This window comes from Erinaceus europaeus, chromosome 7 (genome assembly GCF_950295315.1).
Source record: "Erinaceus europaeus chromosome 7, mEriEur2.1, whole genome shotgun sequence".
In the NCBI taxonomy this organism is placed as follows: domain Eukaryota; kingdom Metazoa; phylum Chordata; class Mammalia; order Eulipotyphla; family Erinaceidae; genus Erinaceus; species Erinaceus europaeus.
In genome coordinates this window covers 68,826,079-68,841,716 of record NC_080168.1, presented here as the reverse complement: position 1 = coordinate 68,841,716, position 15,638 = coordinate 68,826,079, and the positions used below count along the sequence as shown (strand labels likewise).

Here is a 15,638-nt window from a genome sequence, read left to right as displayed (position 1 = left end):
GAGAGATACTACAGCACTGACTCACTACTCATGAAGCTTCCCTGGTGCCATGCATGGTGCTCCTGTGTGGTACTGGGGGATCAAACCTGGGTCCTCAGCCATAAATTGTGCACTCTACAGGGTGATCTATCTCGCCCCATACACTCCATTTTCCAAAATATTTATTTTAGGCCCTATGTGACTGTATGTGACTAAGGATTTCTGAAATATATTTTAGAATCTCTTACTTTTATTGCTACCTGGGTTATTCCTGGGGCTCAGTGCAGATATGACAAATCCACTGTTTCTGGAGGCCATTTTTTCCTTTTTTTTTTTTTTTTTTTTTAATTTGGTAAGACAGACACTGAGAGGGGTAGACAGACACATAGAAAGAGACACCTGCATATCTGCTTCATGGCTTATGAAGCTTCCCCTCTGCATGCAAGTCAGGACCAGGGGCTCAAACCTGAGTCCACACAGATGGTAATGTGAGTTCTTAACTGTGTGTGCACAAAGAAAGGAGTATATTATTGAAATCATAAATCACTAAACCTGCAGTGTCCCAAAACTTTTTTTCTAAGAGACAAATAGTTCTAAGAAAGCTTGTTTGGAGTCTGGCCCCCACAGCATTGAAGGAAACTTTGGTGCTATGGTTTCCTTTCTTTCTCTCTCTCTTTCTACTTTATCTAAACAAACAAACTAATTCCATCTTCAAAGAGCAAGATCAATTTATAACATTGTGGGAGTCAGGTGGTAGCGCAGCGGGTTAAGTGCAGGTGGTGCAAATTCCAAGGACTGGTGTTAAGGATCCCGGTTCAAGCTCCTGGCTCCCCACCTGCAGGGAAGTTGCTTCACAGGCAGTGAAACAGGTCTGCAGGTGTCTATCTTTCTCTTCCCCTCTATGTCTCCCCTCCTTTCTCCATTTCTCTCTGTCATATCTAACGACAACATCAATAACAACAATAATAACTACAACAATAAAACAAGGGCAACAAAAAGGAAATAATTAAAAAATTTAAAAAATTATAACATTGCTTTCTTAGTGCTTTAAAATCATTCTAAGGGAGCTGGGCAGTGGTGCATCCAGTTGAGAGCATATATTACCATGCGCAAGGACCCAGGTTTGAGCCCCCACTCTCCCTACCTGCAGGGGGGATGCTTTGTGCATAGTGAAGCAGGTCTTCAGGTGTCTTTTTCACTCCCTCTCTACCTCCCCCTCCTGTCTCAATTTTTCTCTGTCCTGTCAAATAAAAATAGAAAGAAAAAAAATGGAAAAAATGGCCACCATGAGTGGTGGATTCCTAGTGCCAGCACTGAGCCCTAACAATAACCCTGGTGGTAATAATAAGTAATATATATATCCTTTCAAGTTTGCAAAATATCCTTTCAAGTTTGCAAAATATAAATTACCTAAACTGTGTAAGGACAAGACAAATATTGCCCTAGGCTATTACTACTATTCAAATTTTAGAAATACTTTATTTACTTATAAGGGATACAGAGGGAGGGAGAGAGAGGAGCACTGTTCAGCTCTTATGGTAGTGCTGGGGATTGAACCTGGGGTCTCAGAGCATCGTAACTATTATGTTATCTCTCTTAGTCCTATTTACTATTCTGACTTTGTTACTAGTTGTAAACTCATATGTCCTTCAAATGCCCTTTAGTCTAGGGGGTTTGATGCTGAGGAGATATCATGGTGGTTCTACAAAAAGATAACATAGTGGTTATTTCCTGAGATACAAAAGGTTTCAGGTTCAATCTTCAGCATCTCCATAAAACAGAGTTTGGCAGTGCTTTGGTAAAAGGAAAACAAATAAAAACAAAACCCCACAAGCAATCCTGAATAAAATCATTGAACTTACTCCCAAAGAATTAAACAAAAAAAACAATAAATATATCCAATACTAGAACCAGTCTGGGAAATAATTTTAATATACAGATACAAAACAACAAATATAAATTCACAGCATGTACAAGAAATCATTCAAGTGTCAATATTTTTTTTTCTTTACAAAAATTTCACTGGCTAGAAATACATATCAAGTTATGGTGAGCCTATACAACATACCTCTGGTGCCCATAGCTAGTTCATCAGCATAGACACTGGCACTCCACTTAATTTGATCAATCACCTTGGCATTAATGAGTTAGAGGAAATGGTTAGCAAGAGGAAAGGCAAATATAATCGTTGCAAATATTTACAAGAGGCAGCAATGAGCCAGTTCCAGAACCAAGGTATTTTTCTAGAAACAAATGGCAACACTTAAAAAATAACTCAAGGTGACAAAATGAAGTGCACTGTAACTTAGCACATTTGCACCAAATGTTAAATTTTCCGGTGTGTCACCCACCACCAAGATCAGATGGCCTAACTGATGTTTTCTAAACCTTATAAACTCCACTTTCAGAATGACAGGCCAAGGGAAATTTTGACAAGAACAACAAATTGAAGGTTGTTTATTACAGAGATGGTTTCCCCCCTCCCCATTAACTTTATTTATTAATGGAGGAGGAATAAGGTAGAGAGAACACAGAGCATCATTCTGGTGTTTACAGTGTTGGGATCTGGACTCTGAGCCCTCAAACATGTGCTCCCTGTTGGCCAAGGGACAGAGAGAGATTTTTGAACAATTTGACCTGACTAGCTTGTGTCCAGCACCTCTGGCCCATAAGCCATAAAGGTCACCTTTGTACCTGTTGACACTGTCCATCTATTTCTTTTCTTGACAAAATGGTAACAGCTTCTTCCCAGCTCCAGGTGAGCAGGCACTGTTGTTCAGAGTAGGGAACTCCGCTGGTATAACTTGAGGAATAATTACCAATTGGGTGCAGAGAGATTTCCAACACAAAATGCTGAGTTATGGATTTTATAAAAAGATTTCTAACTCTGAGCCAAAAAGCTCACTTACAAAGTACATTGCTTTGCAATGTGTCCACGTTTGAGCCTGCCCCCACCCCCTTCCCACACACACCCTGCACTGAAGGAAGCTTCAGTGCTGTGGTCTTTTTTTACTGCCTTTCTCTCTGCCTCCTATTAAAAAAAAGATCAAATGAATTAAAATTAAATTAAAAAATGAAAGCACTTTTGCTTTGTGGCGAGATAGCTGGGCTTGGGGTTTTCTGAGCTGGCCTGGAATCGATGAGTCTAGGTAGAAAAAGGTATAATGACAGCATGGAGGTGCAGCAAACATGGAAACAGAAAACAGAGATAGAGAAAAGCAAGATTCCTAGTGAGATCCACACACATTCCAGGCAGCAGGCTATTTGTGGCCTCCTTTTCTTTCTAAGTGGAACCTGTGACTTCAACAAAGAAGGAAGTTTGGCAACCCTAGAATTTAGAACACTGTGTCAGCAGGACACACAGGCAGCATTCGGGGAAGAAGTTGAAGTCAGTGTGTTCTAGACAAATCACTCCACAGCTGCCACTGTCAGCTGACAGTCCAGTCCAGTCAGTCCAGTTCGGGCAGGAGTGCCCCAGGCTGGCACTGGGTCAGGCAGTCCTTGCTGGATGCAGCTGACCACAGTAACTCAGATAGACCAGAGCCCCCAGCTTCCTGACTCTGCTGGGGGTTGGGGGTTGGGGATGGAGAGCAGAAGTCAGGGCTATTGAGACTGGCTGGAAACCTGAGGTGTTTCTTAACCTCTGTTCAAAAATAATAGTAAAAAGAAATGCTGTGAGTGGATTTTTCTTGATCTAAGTCCTCAGTGAAAAAAGTTAGACAGTGGCACTCTATTTCTGCAAAGGAGTCCTCTGCTGTGTTTACACAACCAAACAGGTTGCTTGTTCCAAACTGTTGTATATACAGAGGACTCAATTCAGCACAGCTATCACTGAGGGGCCATGGAAAGCCTGTGAAGTTGGGTTTTTAAATAGATGCCATCCTAGTGTATAAGTAAAAAGGCCAGTTCTAGAAAGGCAACTGGAACCAGATGGCTCTTCAAGAGGGAATCTCTCTCACTCTTTCTCCCATTCAGACATGCAGAACTATAGCACTTCCATTGAACCCTTCCTCACAGAAGCAGCCTCAAGCCAGGACTCTGGGTATTAAAGTGCCTGGGGAAACCCCAGCCCTAGGCTTTAGGGCAACACACCTGCTGCAATACTGGCCCTCACATAGTGTCTCCCAGGGCTTCTAGACACATGCTGTCACTGGAACCTCTCTCAGAAACAACTCTGGGCCTACAGACACAGAGGAGGGAGGAGCCACATACCTAGGAAGTTCAGAAGACCCCACCACTGTCTTGGATGTTCTGGGCTTCTTCATTTTTAGAAATAAAGGACTCTTCAAGAGTAGTAGACAAAACTGGAGAGCTTTACAGGGAAAACCACAAGCTGGGTGATGTGAGCCCCACTCACTTGGGGGCACTTGGGGAATTCAAATGATGCCTCTCTTGGGAAGTCTGTCCACTCCAGATGTATTGAGTAGTCACAGCATAGGCAGAGACAAAGGGGATGGCTGTCTCTCAGCCTCCAGAGATGGTGAGATCTCTTTTCAGGTTTCATGCAACAAAACTGGCTTCACATCCTGAGGAGGCGGGGCTGTGCTATCCCTCTGGCATTCTTGATATCTGCACACACGGCTAAGGCTTCACAGGTGCAAGGTCAGACATAGTGGAGGGAGAGATGCTGAGAGGGAGGGGCTGGAGCACCCATAATACCTTGTAGCTGGGGTGCTTGCATAGTCCCCTGCCCACACAGTAAAAGTGAAAGTAGATAGGCTATCACACTGCCAAGGGAAAGATCTGAATGTTCCTTAGGTGGGGGCACATAGTTTCTGTGCTGGAGTTACTCACTGCTTGCTGTCTAGAGAGTTCCAGACACGGGAAAATTCCAGACTGCAGTAGGAGGCTTTACCATGCCTTGAGCCCCAGGCATGCTGGATGGGAGGGTTTACTGATGAAGCTGCACTGCCATCTGGAATGTGTGAATCCAGACACTGGCATACATGGCCATGGCACTGCAGTGGCCAATCCCTCACAAAGGAGACAGCCTGCCTTCTCATCTGGGGGTAGGCAGCAGCATCACATCAGCCCCAGTGTGGCTCTTATTCCAAACAGGGTGTGAAGGTAACACTCAGCACCAGTCCTTCAGGGACACCCCTGATGGCAGTGATCAGCTGTGCTGAGGTCATCACTTAGCATGCACTTTGCAGAGTGTGTCCCTGGCCCCCTGGTCCCCAAGCCTCAGTCAACTCCTGCTGGTCATAAAGGGCTCTTGTGCTTGTCAGACATATGCGCCAGGGCCTTCTCCAACCAAGGAGACAGGAACTGGGTCTCTGTAGGCAGAGGCATGAATCCAAGTCCTCTCTGTCCTTTAGCACTGGGGCCAGCTCATTCCAAGTTTGTGGGGGTTCTGGCTGCCCCCTCACTTCTTGAAAGGCGTGAATTTGTTGAACGTGTGCCAAAAGAGTGAGGGCTTCCTCTTTGGCTCTGCCAGGGCAAAAACCTGCTGCTGGGGTAGGCTGGTGGGCACGGTCACATGCCGCTGCTGCAGGGGGTGCAGGTTCTGGTGGGGGGGCGTTGTCGGGCATCCTCCATAGCCTGCTTGTGGGGAGATGGGATAGGCACCAGTTAACCACAAAGAAGAAACCAACCCAGCCACCAACTTCACATTAACTCAAAGAACCTCAAATAGCTCATAGGCCCAACAGGGATGCCTAGATACTCCCTGTGGGGTCAGGATGTGGGCTCTTAATCACCTTCAGACACTCATCAGGGAAGGGACCGAAACAGAAGTGCGAGGGGAAGGAAATAGAAACCAAAGAGGTGCAGATCACAGATGCTCATACAGGAGTCAGTAGTGAGACTAGAACTAGACTGCTTTCAGAGAAGATTGGGTGTGTTTGGGAGTGTGGCCATAGGCATGAAACATTTTCAGTAAAGGCTTGGAGCACCAGTATGAGAACAAAGGACCAAGGTTATCTGAGGCCCAAGGCTTAATTCCTGACATTGACATATGCTGGAGATGAGCTATGCCCCACCCCATTAATAAATAAATATTTATTATTGGATAGAAACAGAGGGAAATTGAGGGCAGGAGCAGACAGAGAGGGAAAGACACAGAAAAAAACCTGCAGCACAACTTCACCACTTATGAAGCTATCCCCCTGCAGGGGGGGACCAGGAGCTTGAACTCAGTCTTTTCACATTGAAATGTGTGTGCTTAACTAGGTGTACCAGCACCCAGCCCTCCTCTCTTTCCCTCTCTGTTATAGATTTAAAAAAAAAAAAAGATTTATTTACTTATTCATGAGAAAGAGGGTGGGAAGGAGAGAAGAGCAGAGCATCACTTTGGCACATTCAATGCAGGGGATCAAACAAGACTTCATGCTTGAGTCCAACACTTTATCCACTGCACCACCTCCCAAGCAGCTTCATCCCACTCTTCAGGTACCTAGATGCTAGCCTAGATCTTGGAAGATCCAGAAAAGAACCAGAAAAATCTAGCAAATTGATATTAAACTAGTAACCTACCATTAAAAGTGGAGGGGGGTTTCAGCAACGGGGAGAGGGATGAAGAGTGTTTTTTTCCGACCTACAAAGATGTTTCTAATTTAGTAGGGGAAACTTCTACATTGAATAGAGGGAGGAGAAAAAGATGTTTAGATAAGGAATTCTTGGCTGAGTGGTTGAAAGAGGATCAGTTCTGAGCTTCACTGTCCTTGCTTTTGCATTTTTAGTTAGAAAAATACCGAGGAGGGTAGACTTCATCTGTCAAATCTGTCTTAAGAGCAGGAAGTCAATACAAATAAAGCTTAGACTAATATAACATTTTTTAGATAAAATCCAGCCCTCCACTCCTGCTAAACTAGCATACTGTGATATCTGTCTTGTGGAAAGTCTCTTTATGTATTAGGACCCAAAGGTATGTTGCTTGAGCATTGTAGTTAAAAAAAAAAAAAAGGAAGAAAATAAGGATAATATTTACTATATATATATATATATATATGAGAGAGAAAACGAACCAGAGCACTGTTCTGGCACATGTGATGCTAGAGATCAAACTCGGGATTTCATGCAGGAGGGTCCAACATCCTATACACTGGTAGTTGAGAATCCCTGCTTTAAATAAGTTACTATGTCAGGGCCAACAAAGTAGCTCTCTTGGATGGTGTGCTACTTTGCCAAGTGTGTGACCCAGGTTCAAGCCTGGCCCCACCACATTGGAGGAAGCTTCAGTGCTGCAGTGTCTGTCTGTCTGTCTCTCTCCTCCTCTCTCTGAAGGAAAACAAAACAAACACACACAAAGGTCAAGTACATATTATGTACATTTGCCCAATATCTTGAGTCTGCTGTTTCTGAATTTCATCCCCACATCTCTCCTTCAATTAGAATTGGTTAGCAGATAACTACTTAAGGAATTTCTCAGAATTTTTCGTTCCAATAATTTAAAATTAATAAATAATTTTAGTTCAATTTTTATATTAATTTATATGCAAAATGTTTACTTACATAGTATATAAACATAAAATGTGAATATGCCAACAATACAGAATGTATTACTATCTTAAATGTGCTTTATTATAGTTATTATTAAGTAAACTAATTATACTAAAATAAAATACTTTTTTCTTTTGATCAGAAAACTGTTCAGTTGTCATTTATGGAGGTGCCAGTAAATGAACCTGAGAACTCAAGAGTCAGGGATGAAAGTCTTGCATAAATTGCTGTGCTATCTCCCTGGACCCTAAAGACTTAAAATAGTTTAATTTATCTCAATATCAATAGCTACAATACTGGTTCACAAAATGAAGACACAGCCTTCTCCAAAACTTACCTTTTGACTTTCCATGCCCTGCCTTTTGTGCATTCAACATGGCTAGTTTCTTCTGATTTTCTGAAATTTCCATTCCTGCAAAGTTAAACACAGATATGATATATTTACTCAAAACCATGAAGAGTATTTTAGAATGGAATTTGCACCACAACCCACATTAACCCTAAAGCAGTTGCCATAATCAAAAGCAGAAACATCCAGTCTTGAGGAATTCTTTTTCCCTTCCTCCTTCCATTCCTTTTACCAGAGCACTGCTCAGTTCTGGTTTATGGTGTTGCAGGGGATTGAACTTGTGCCATGGAAGCCTCAGGCATGAGGGTCTTTTTATAGAACCATTATGCTGTCTTTCTAGCACCCTAATCTTGAGGAATTTTAAGAGAGAGAAAGATGGGTGAGGGGAAAGTAGCAAGGATTATTACTAAGATGGCAACATAACTGCCCTTCAAATAGTACATTCATTTTTTATATTAATGAATTTTTATCAGAGACTCAGTTCTGGCATATGTGGTGTTGGGGATGAAACCTGGGTCCCTAAGCATGCAAGTCCCATGTTTTAACCTTATCTCCTTGGCCCACACAGGCATTTTATTTTATTCTGCGTAACAGTTTAGTGAAACTAAAACTGAAACTATCAATTTTTCTTTTAATATTTATCTATGTGTGAGAGAGAACCACAGTATCCTTCTGGAACACTGCAGTACCAGAGATAGAACCTGGGACCTTGTGCTTGAGAAAAGGCTTTATCCACTGTGCTACTTCCTAGTATAATACCACCCCCACATCTTTCTTTCTCCTTTTCCTTCTCCTCCCTTCCTTCCCCCCCTTCCTTCTTCCTCCTTGTTAATTCGGAGGCAGAGGTGGGGCCCAGCACGAACGCAGACCCTTCCAGGTAAATATCCTTTCAGGTCATTTCATGAGAACTCCAAGGAAGTGGTAGTGGGGAAAGAGGCTGAATCAAAGGCCTTCAAGCATTGGGCCAGTTTCTGTGGATGCTGCATGAGCTCAGACTCAGTCCTGGGTACAGGGAGCATCTGAGTAACATGTGAGTATGGAAGTTTATTCCCCTAGCATAGGCGGCCCTGGCTGGACCCTACCCTGCATTGCAAAATTCTGGTAGAGGGACGGTATCTACACAGGGATGAAGCAGACACAGTAGCCACTACTGGAGATAGGCCACAAGACTCAGGTTTGAGGAGAGCAAAAGGCAGGGCCAAGGAGGAGGGCTAGAGCCCATGCCAGTAGGACACTCACCACCCTCCAAAAAGGAGCCCTTGTTGCATTGGTCTCGGTCTCTCCACATGCCTTCTACCTGTGAAGCTCCTCTTATGTGTGGTGCTCCCATGTGGTGGCTGGGGGCTCGAATCCCTGTCCTCGAACATAAGAAAGTGTACACTCTACCAGGTGAGTTATCCCCCAGTTCCTGAGTGGGTGTTTTATCCCACACTTGCCGGGCTAGTGTTGCGGGTGTTTCTCCCTGGGCACATGCTCTCTGGGTTGGAGAGAACTCAACCGGAGCCAACCTGGGCTGCTGCTTACTCAGCGACGCGGAAGAGAGACCAAGAACTCATGGCGGAGTGGGAACACAGTGCGTCTTTATTGATCAGAGACAACACTTTTATATTTAAAAAAAACAGAAGTGGCAAGTCGGAAAAAGAAATAGCTAGGAAAGGGGATGGAGAAAAGGAAAGAGCAGGCTAATGGTAGAAACTCCCTTAGCAACTGTTGCGAAGGTTTTAACCAGTGGGATTAATTAATACCCTGAAGGCAGGGTGGGTCTCGAAGTAGAAAGAAGATAGATCAGGTAAAACAGTGATTATGTAAATAGGCCATAGTGTCAGCAACGCAACATGGAGCAGGGGGAGCTGGTTTAACGCCCCGACACACACTCACCTAGATCACAGACACAATGGCATGAAAAAATGCTACCTGCATGCACTCACTCACTCACTCATTGATTCACTATGTCCTCTGAATGCTAGCTCCAGGGAAGCATTGCATAGCAGAGAAATGAAGGGAGGTCCCTTCTGGGTGGGGAAATGGCTCACCAAGTAGAACATTCATCATACCAAGTTTGCAGCCCTGGATTCAAGCGCTGGCACTATGTGGGCCATGGACAAAACGGAGGTGTACTTCAGAGATGATGGAGTGCATTAAGCCAGCACTCCTGCTCCATGCTGCATTGCTGATACTATGGTGTATTTACATAATCATTGTTTTGCCTGAAAGATGCCCACCCACTGATCTATCTTCTTTCTATATCGAGACCCGCCCTGCCTGCAGGGTAACATTAATCCCACCAGTTAAAACCATAGCAACAGTTGCTAAAGCTTCCACCTTCTTACCATGCCTTTTGCCTTTCTCCAACCCCTTTCCTAGCCATTTCCGTTTCCGACTTGACGCTTCTGGTTTTGTCCTATAAAAGCCACTTCTGTTTCTGGTTTCTCTCTCTTCCACGTCCTGACCTAGAGGAGGTCAGGAGTGCAGACCGGGAGGCGGATGCCGGCCATTGTGGTTTTTGGCTCCACGAGGCTTAACCCGCTGCACTCACGCCCGACTCTGGGGCTCCCGCATGAATTAAAATTTGTATTGCTACCGCCACGAGCTTGGTTCCTAGATAGTCTCTCCCACCAGTGATGCTAGCCTGGCAATGGAGCAACACAATCTTGTCTCTCCTTTCTCTCTGTTTCTTCCTTCTCTCCCCCTCCACACCTCAAATGAATGAAATATCTGAGGAGATAGCACAGTGGTTTCTGCACCAACTTTTCAAGACTGAGGTTCTTTTTACTTTTTTTTTTAAATATTTATTCTCTTTTGTTGCCCTTGTTGTTTATTGTTGTAGTTATTGATGTTGTTGTTGTTGGATAGGACAGAGAGATGAAGAAGGGAGGGGAAGACAGAGACGGGGAGAGAAGGAGAGATACCTGCAGACCTGCTTCACCACTTACGAAGTGACTCCCCTGCATGTGGGGAGCCAGGGGCTCGAACCAGGATCCTTATACCGGTCCTTGCACTTTGCACCATGTTTTAACCCACTGTGCTACCACCGGACTCCCTCTGAGGTTCTTTTTAACCCCTGGTGCTACCATAAACCAGAGATGAGCAGTCTGTGCTGTTCTCTTTCTCTCTCTCTCCCCCTCTCTATCTTTTTGAAATAACATAAAATATTTAAAAAGGTGGCCCAGGAGGTGCTACAGCTTTGAACTTGCAAGCATGATCCCCCAAGTTCAATCCCCAGTGAGGCATATGCAAGAATGCCTTATTCTGGTGCCTCTCTTGTCACTGTCTCTGTCTCTCTCAGATCTCTAGCTAATATAAAACAAAAAAGCTGGGCTATAGCAGTGAGGCTTCAGTCATGAGGCAGACACACAGACACACACACAATTGAGTTCTCATGACTATGCCTCAGTGCAGCACAAAAGAGCTGGATTGATGCCATTTTGCCATGCTTCAAGGATGTCAACAGCCTTCACTTCCTCATCTGAGAAGTGAGTATAAGTGTCATGTACATTTGGTGTGAAGGGAGACTCTCTTATAAAAATGCAGATCAGGCTGGTGAGAATGTGAGCTGGTTTGATCAATACAGAAAACAATCTGCAGGTTCCTCAGAACACAAGACATGGACAGGCCTTATGAACCAGCAATTCTTCTCCCAGGATCTATCCAAAGAACACAATAACAACTATCAGAAGAGCTCTATGTACACTCATGTTCATAGCAGCACAATGTGCAAAATAGCCCAAACCTAGAAGCAGCCCAGATGCTCAATGACAGATGAGTAGCTAAGAAAGCTGTTGGCAGTGGGATGGGGGAGTTGTTAGTATATGTGGCCTGAGAGGTGACACAGTGAATAAAGCATTAGACTCTCAACCATGAAGTCTTGAGTTTGATCTCTGGCATCACTGTGCTAGAGTGATGCTCTGGTTCTTTCCCTCTCCCCCTCTCTCATTAATAAATTTTTTAAGGGGAAAAATTGTAGTATACATCCACAATAGAATATTACTCAGCTGCAAGAGATGATGAAGTCTCTATTTCCATATCTGGGATGAAACCTGAAGGAATCTTGTTAAATGAGATAAACCGGAAGGAGGATGGATCCTGGATGATCCCTTACAGGTGGGATTTAAGAAGCAAGGCAAGAGAAGGGAAACACAGAGTGAAGCTTGGACTGGGTGAGGCATATTGCAGTAAAGCAAAGGACTCTAGACTAGGGGGAAATGAGGGCTAGAGAAGAAGATAGGGTGCTGGGTTCCCTGGACATGATGGTGAAGACAGACTTGGGGTGGTGGTGGGAGTGGTCTTGGTGAAGACAGACTTGGGGTGGTAGTGGGAGTGGTCTGCAGACACTTATCACGGGGAGGTAAGAAGTTGTACTGGCAGCCCAGGAAGTGGCTCGGCGGATAAGGCATTGGACTCTTAAGCATGAGGTCCCGAGTTTGACCCCCAGCATTGCATGTACCAGAGTGATGCTCTCTGGTTCTCCCTCGTACTACTACTCATTTCTCTCATTAATAAATAAAACTCTTAAAAGGAAAAGAAACTATAGTCAAGTACCAATGGCTGCCCTGTAAAGCACTATTTCTTCAATAACATGGCAGAAACAGCAGCTCACCCATCTCGCGGTCCTCCTGCACCCTCCTCCTTTCGTCCCGGCAGGCCTGCAGCCAGCGCACCTTGTCCTCCGGCTTCTTCGCACAGAACAAGTGCATCTCGTCACCTGCGCTGCTCACCAGCTTGAAGGCGTTCTTCAGGGTGAGGCTGCAGCTGGGGTCACGCCCGTCATCCAGGTCGGCCAGCTCCACGTGGTCCATGTCAATGCGTCCGCGGTAGTAGAGCACGTCACGGCGCAGCAGGTCCTTCTTGCAGGCCACCAGTTGGTGGTCGAACAGGAAGAAGGTGCGCTGCTGGCTCTTGCCCTGCCTGGTGATTCTCGTCAGCTCCCCAGAGTGGATCAGCTCGGAGCTGCGGTCCAGAATGTCCTGCCCCTGGAGGGATAAAGCTCATCTCAGGCCTTCTAGAAAGTCTGGGGGGGTGTCTCTAATGGCATTTCCTTTTTATTTACATGTACTGATATTTTTCTTTTGACACCAAGGTTATCTCTGACTGGACACCTGCTTGATTCCACTGCTTTTGGCATACTTCCCCCCCCCCCTTGTTTTAGAGACACAGAGAGAGAACAGAGCACTGCTCTACTTGCGAAGCATCCTGTGTGCAGGTGCTCCTATGTGGGGACTGGGGGGGGGGGAAGCTCAAACCCAGGTTCTCGAGCACAGTAATATGTGCAGTCTAGTTTGTCTCCTTGTGCAGATTTTTATGAGGTTTGGTGCCTGCATGATTCCACTGTTTCTGGTGGACATTTTTTTAATAGCAGTGAGACAGGGAGAATGAGACTTTACTTAATATATATATTAATAAAGGAAGTGCCAGAGATAGAGAAAAGGAGAGGCACCTGTAGCTCTGCTCCATGCTTATGAATCTTCCCTCCTGTAGACGGGGAAGAGGAACTTGAACCCGGGTCCTTGCATGTGATAACCTGTGTGCTCTACCAGGTGAGTCGTTACCCAGGCCCCATACTTTTTTTTCCCTCCTCCCTGCCCCCTGCCCCGTGGGAAATGCTATGGTGCCTCTATGTCATCCGAGTTGCCTTCCTCAGCAGAAAGTTCTGGTGACAGGTATTCTGACTCAGAGGTGTGAGCTAAAGTGGCAGATGGGATAGAGGGCTTCTGGGAGAATAAGGAAACAGTGATTGATTCCTATCTGTGTGACTCTGCTGTTACAGACTCTGGGTAATAACCAGCTCAGGGTCTCAGAAACCAAAAGGCAAATGCCCATCAAGAATTTAGTGATTTTCTGCTGATTGTGAGCCAGCCCCTAAAGGTTGGAATTCAAAAACAGATGGAAAAATATGTGCTTATGGCTTCTGAGTGGTGGGTCTGAGTCAAAGTCATTTCATGGTATTTGGTATGTCATTGACTTTTGATCTGTCGGAGTTCCTTCCATACATACACAGCAAGTTTTTTGGGGGAGGCAAAATTATCTTGGGTTGGGGCCAATTGGTAGTACAAACATCCGGTTGTACAGCCCCCTGGGTCCTAAGTTGCAGGAGAAAAGTTTCATAAGCGATGAAGCAGTGCAGAAGGTCTCTTTCTCCCTCTCTCCCTTCCCCTCTCTCTTCTTCCTTTCCTATCAGTTTATCTTTGTCTTATTAAATTTAAATAATAATAATAATAGTAATAATGATAAGGCAAAAATAAGTTCATTGAGAACAGTGGATTTGTCTTGTAGGCACCGAACCCCAGCAATAACCCCGGTGGAAAATTTTTTCTTGAGTCCAAAATAATTCTTCTATTTTCTTGCTGAGAGCAGTTCTGTAGTCCTAGTCTTTTTTTTTTTCTTTTCTCCCCCCCCCCCCACCAGATCACTGCTCAGCTCTGGCTCATGGTGATACTAGAGACCGTACCTGGAACTTCATAGCCCCAGGCATGAAGGTTGTTGGTATGCATGAGACCCCTTCTGTATCATTTGGTTTAAATCTCCCCTGCTTAACACTATTCTATTTACATAACCACTGCATTCTATTGACATAACCACTGTTAACAAGCACCCACTCCCTCCAGGGCATTGGTGGTTCAGTGATAGGATTCTCGCCTGCTCTGCCCCCTCCTTGTCACACACTGATTTTCACCAGTCACCTTTCTCTCCACCCTCTCTATGTCACATCCTGTTTCCACCCTACTTGGCAAGTATATATAAAGACAGCATTGTGAGTTTTAGAGTACCTTGAGTTTAGCTTAGCTCAGCTTAGATTGTGCTGCGTCCTGCATGAATAAAGAGATACTGCCTACAGTTCAACCATGAGTCCCTGGTCGTCCGTGAAGCCAGCCCGGTGAAAACAACATAGCCCGGAAAAAACAACAAAGGTCTTTTTGAATAACCATTATACTATTTCCCCAGACCTGCCCTAGAGTTAGATGCTGTGATCTGAACTTTCATCCAGGTACTAGAACTCTGTAAAACCCTGAAAACAGAAACCTTTCTTTCCAGTGTTCATAAGCATACCCTACATTGATCAAAAACTTAACAGTATAGTCCAAATGGATGTACTTTAGGAGAGTGAGTGATGTCCAATTTATTTGCTGCAGGGTGGTTCTGGCTTGGTCTAGAGCTGACATAAACTAGCCTTAGTTTAGTTTTCTAAGTAGCAGTGCAAAATGGACTGGTTACCTGCTTCGTTTTTATGTTCAGGTTAGCTGCCAGGGTTTGAGTCTGACTCTGACATTCCTTTACTTGGCTTTGGGCAAGGCACTGGGCACTTTTCTATGCCTCAGTTTCCCCATCTGTTAAAGGGGGTGGTAATCACAGCTATCACATCCTAGGACTATTGACAGGCTTGACTGTGTTTTCACCTATGTCCGAGCTTCCATTACTGCCACAAATGTGGACAAAAGCATCAGAGGCCCAAGTCCCTGTTGCTGCTGTTTTTAGGGGGAAATCAATGTGTGTGCTTGCTGCAACATCATTAGAAGCTCTGCTAAGCACGGTGCCTGCACTGTCTCTGATCAAATTAAGTACCAATGCTGCAGAGTTCAGTTTTTGGTGGTGGCAGTTAAAAGAACTGACTGTGAATCCAGTAATATTCCTTTGGACACATATGCCCAGGGAATGGAGAATAACATGAATCACCAGTCAGGGACATAAGAAGGCACCTGGGGCTAGCCAGTGACACATCCACTTAAGCATACATGTTACCAGGCACAAGGACCGGAGTTCAAGTCCCACCTATAGGGGAGAAGCTTTGCAAGTGGTGATGCAGGGCTGCAAGTGTCTCTCATTCTCTCCCCCTCTATCTCCCCTGCCTCTCTTGAGATCTCTATCTAATAAATAA

General features: G+C 44.8%; 1 protein-coding gene across 9 annotated transcripts in view; it reads right to left on the bottom strand.

Moving 5' to 3' along the window:
- Nucleotides 1-1,893: 1,893 nt before the first annotated feature.
- The window catches only part of SPATA13 (spermatogenesis associated 13), a 159,046-nt gene continuing 145,301 nt past the window's right edge, over nt 1,894-15,638 (bottom strand). For 6 of the 9 annotated variants that reach the window (XM_060194691.1, XM_060194689.1, XM_060194693.1 and 3 more), the window contains 3 exons: nt 12,366-12,738; nt 7,757-7,831; nt 1,894-5,523 (listed from right to left, as the gene is read on the bottom strand). In XM_060194691.1, the coding sequence (XP_060050674.1) occupies nt 5,345-5,523; nt 7,757-7,831; nt 12,366-12,738 (627 nt within the window). In that variant the 3' untranslated portion in view covers nt 1,894-5,344. The remainder of the gene's footprint in view (nt 5,524-7,756; nt 7,832-12,365; nt 12,739-15,638) is intronic. The other 3 variants (XM_060194690.1, XM_060194694.1, XM_016192774.2) reach the window with 1 other exon arrangement.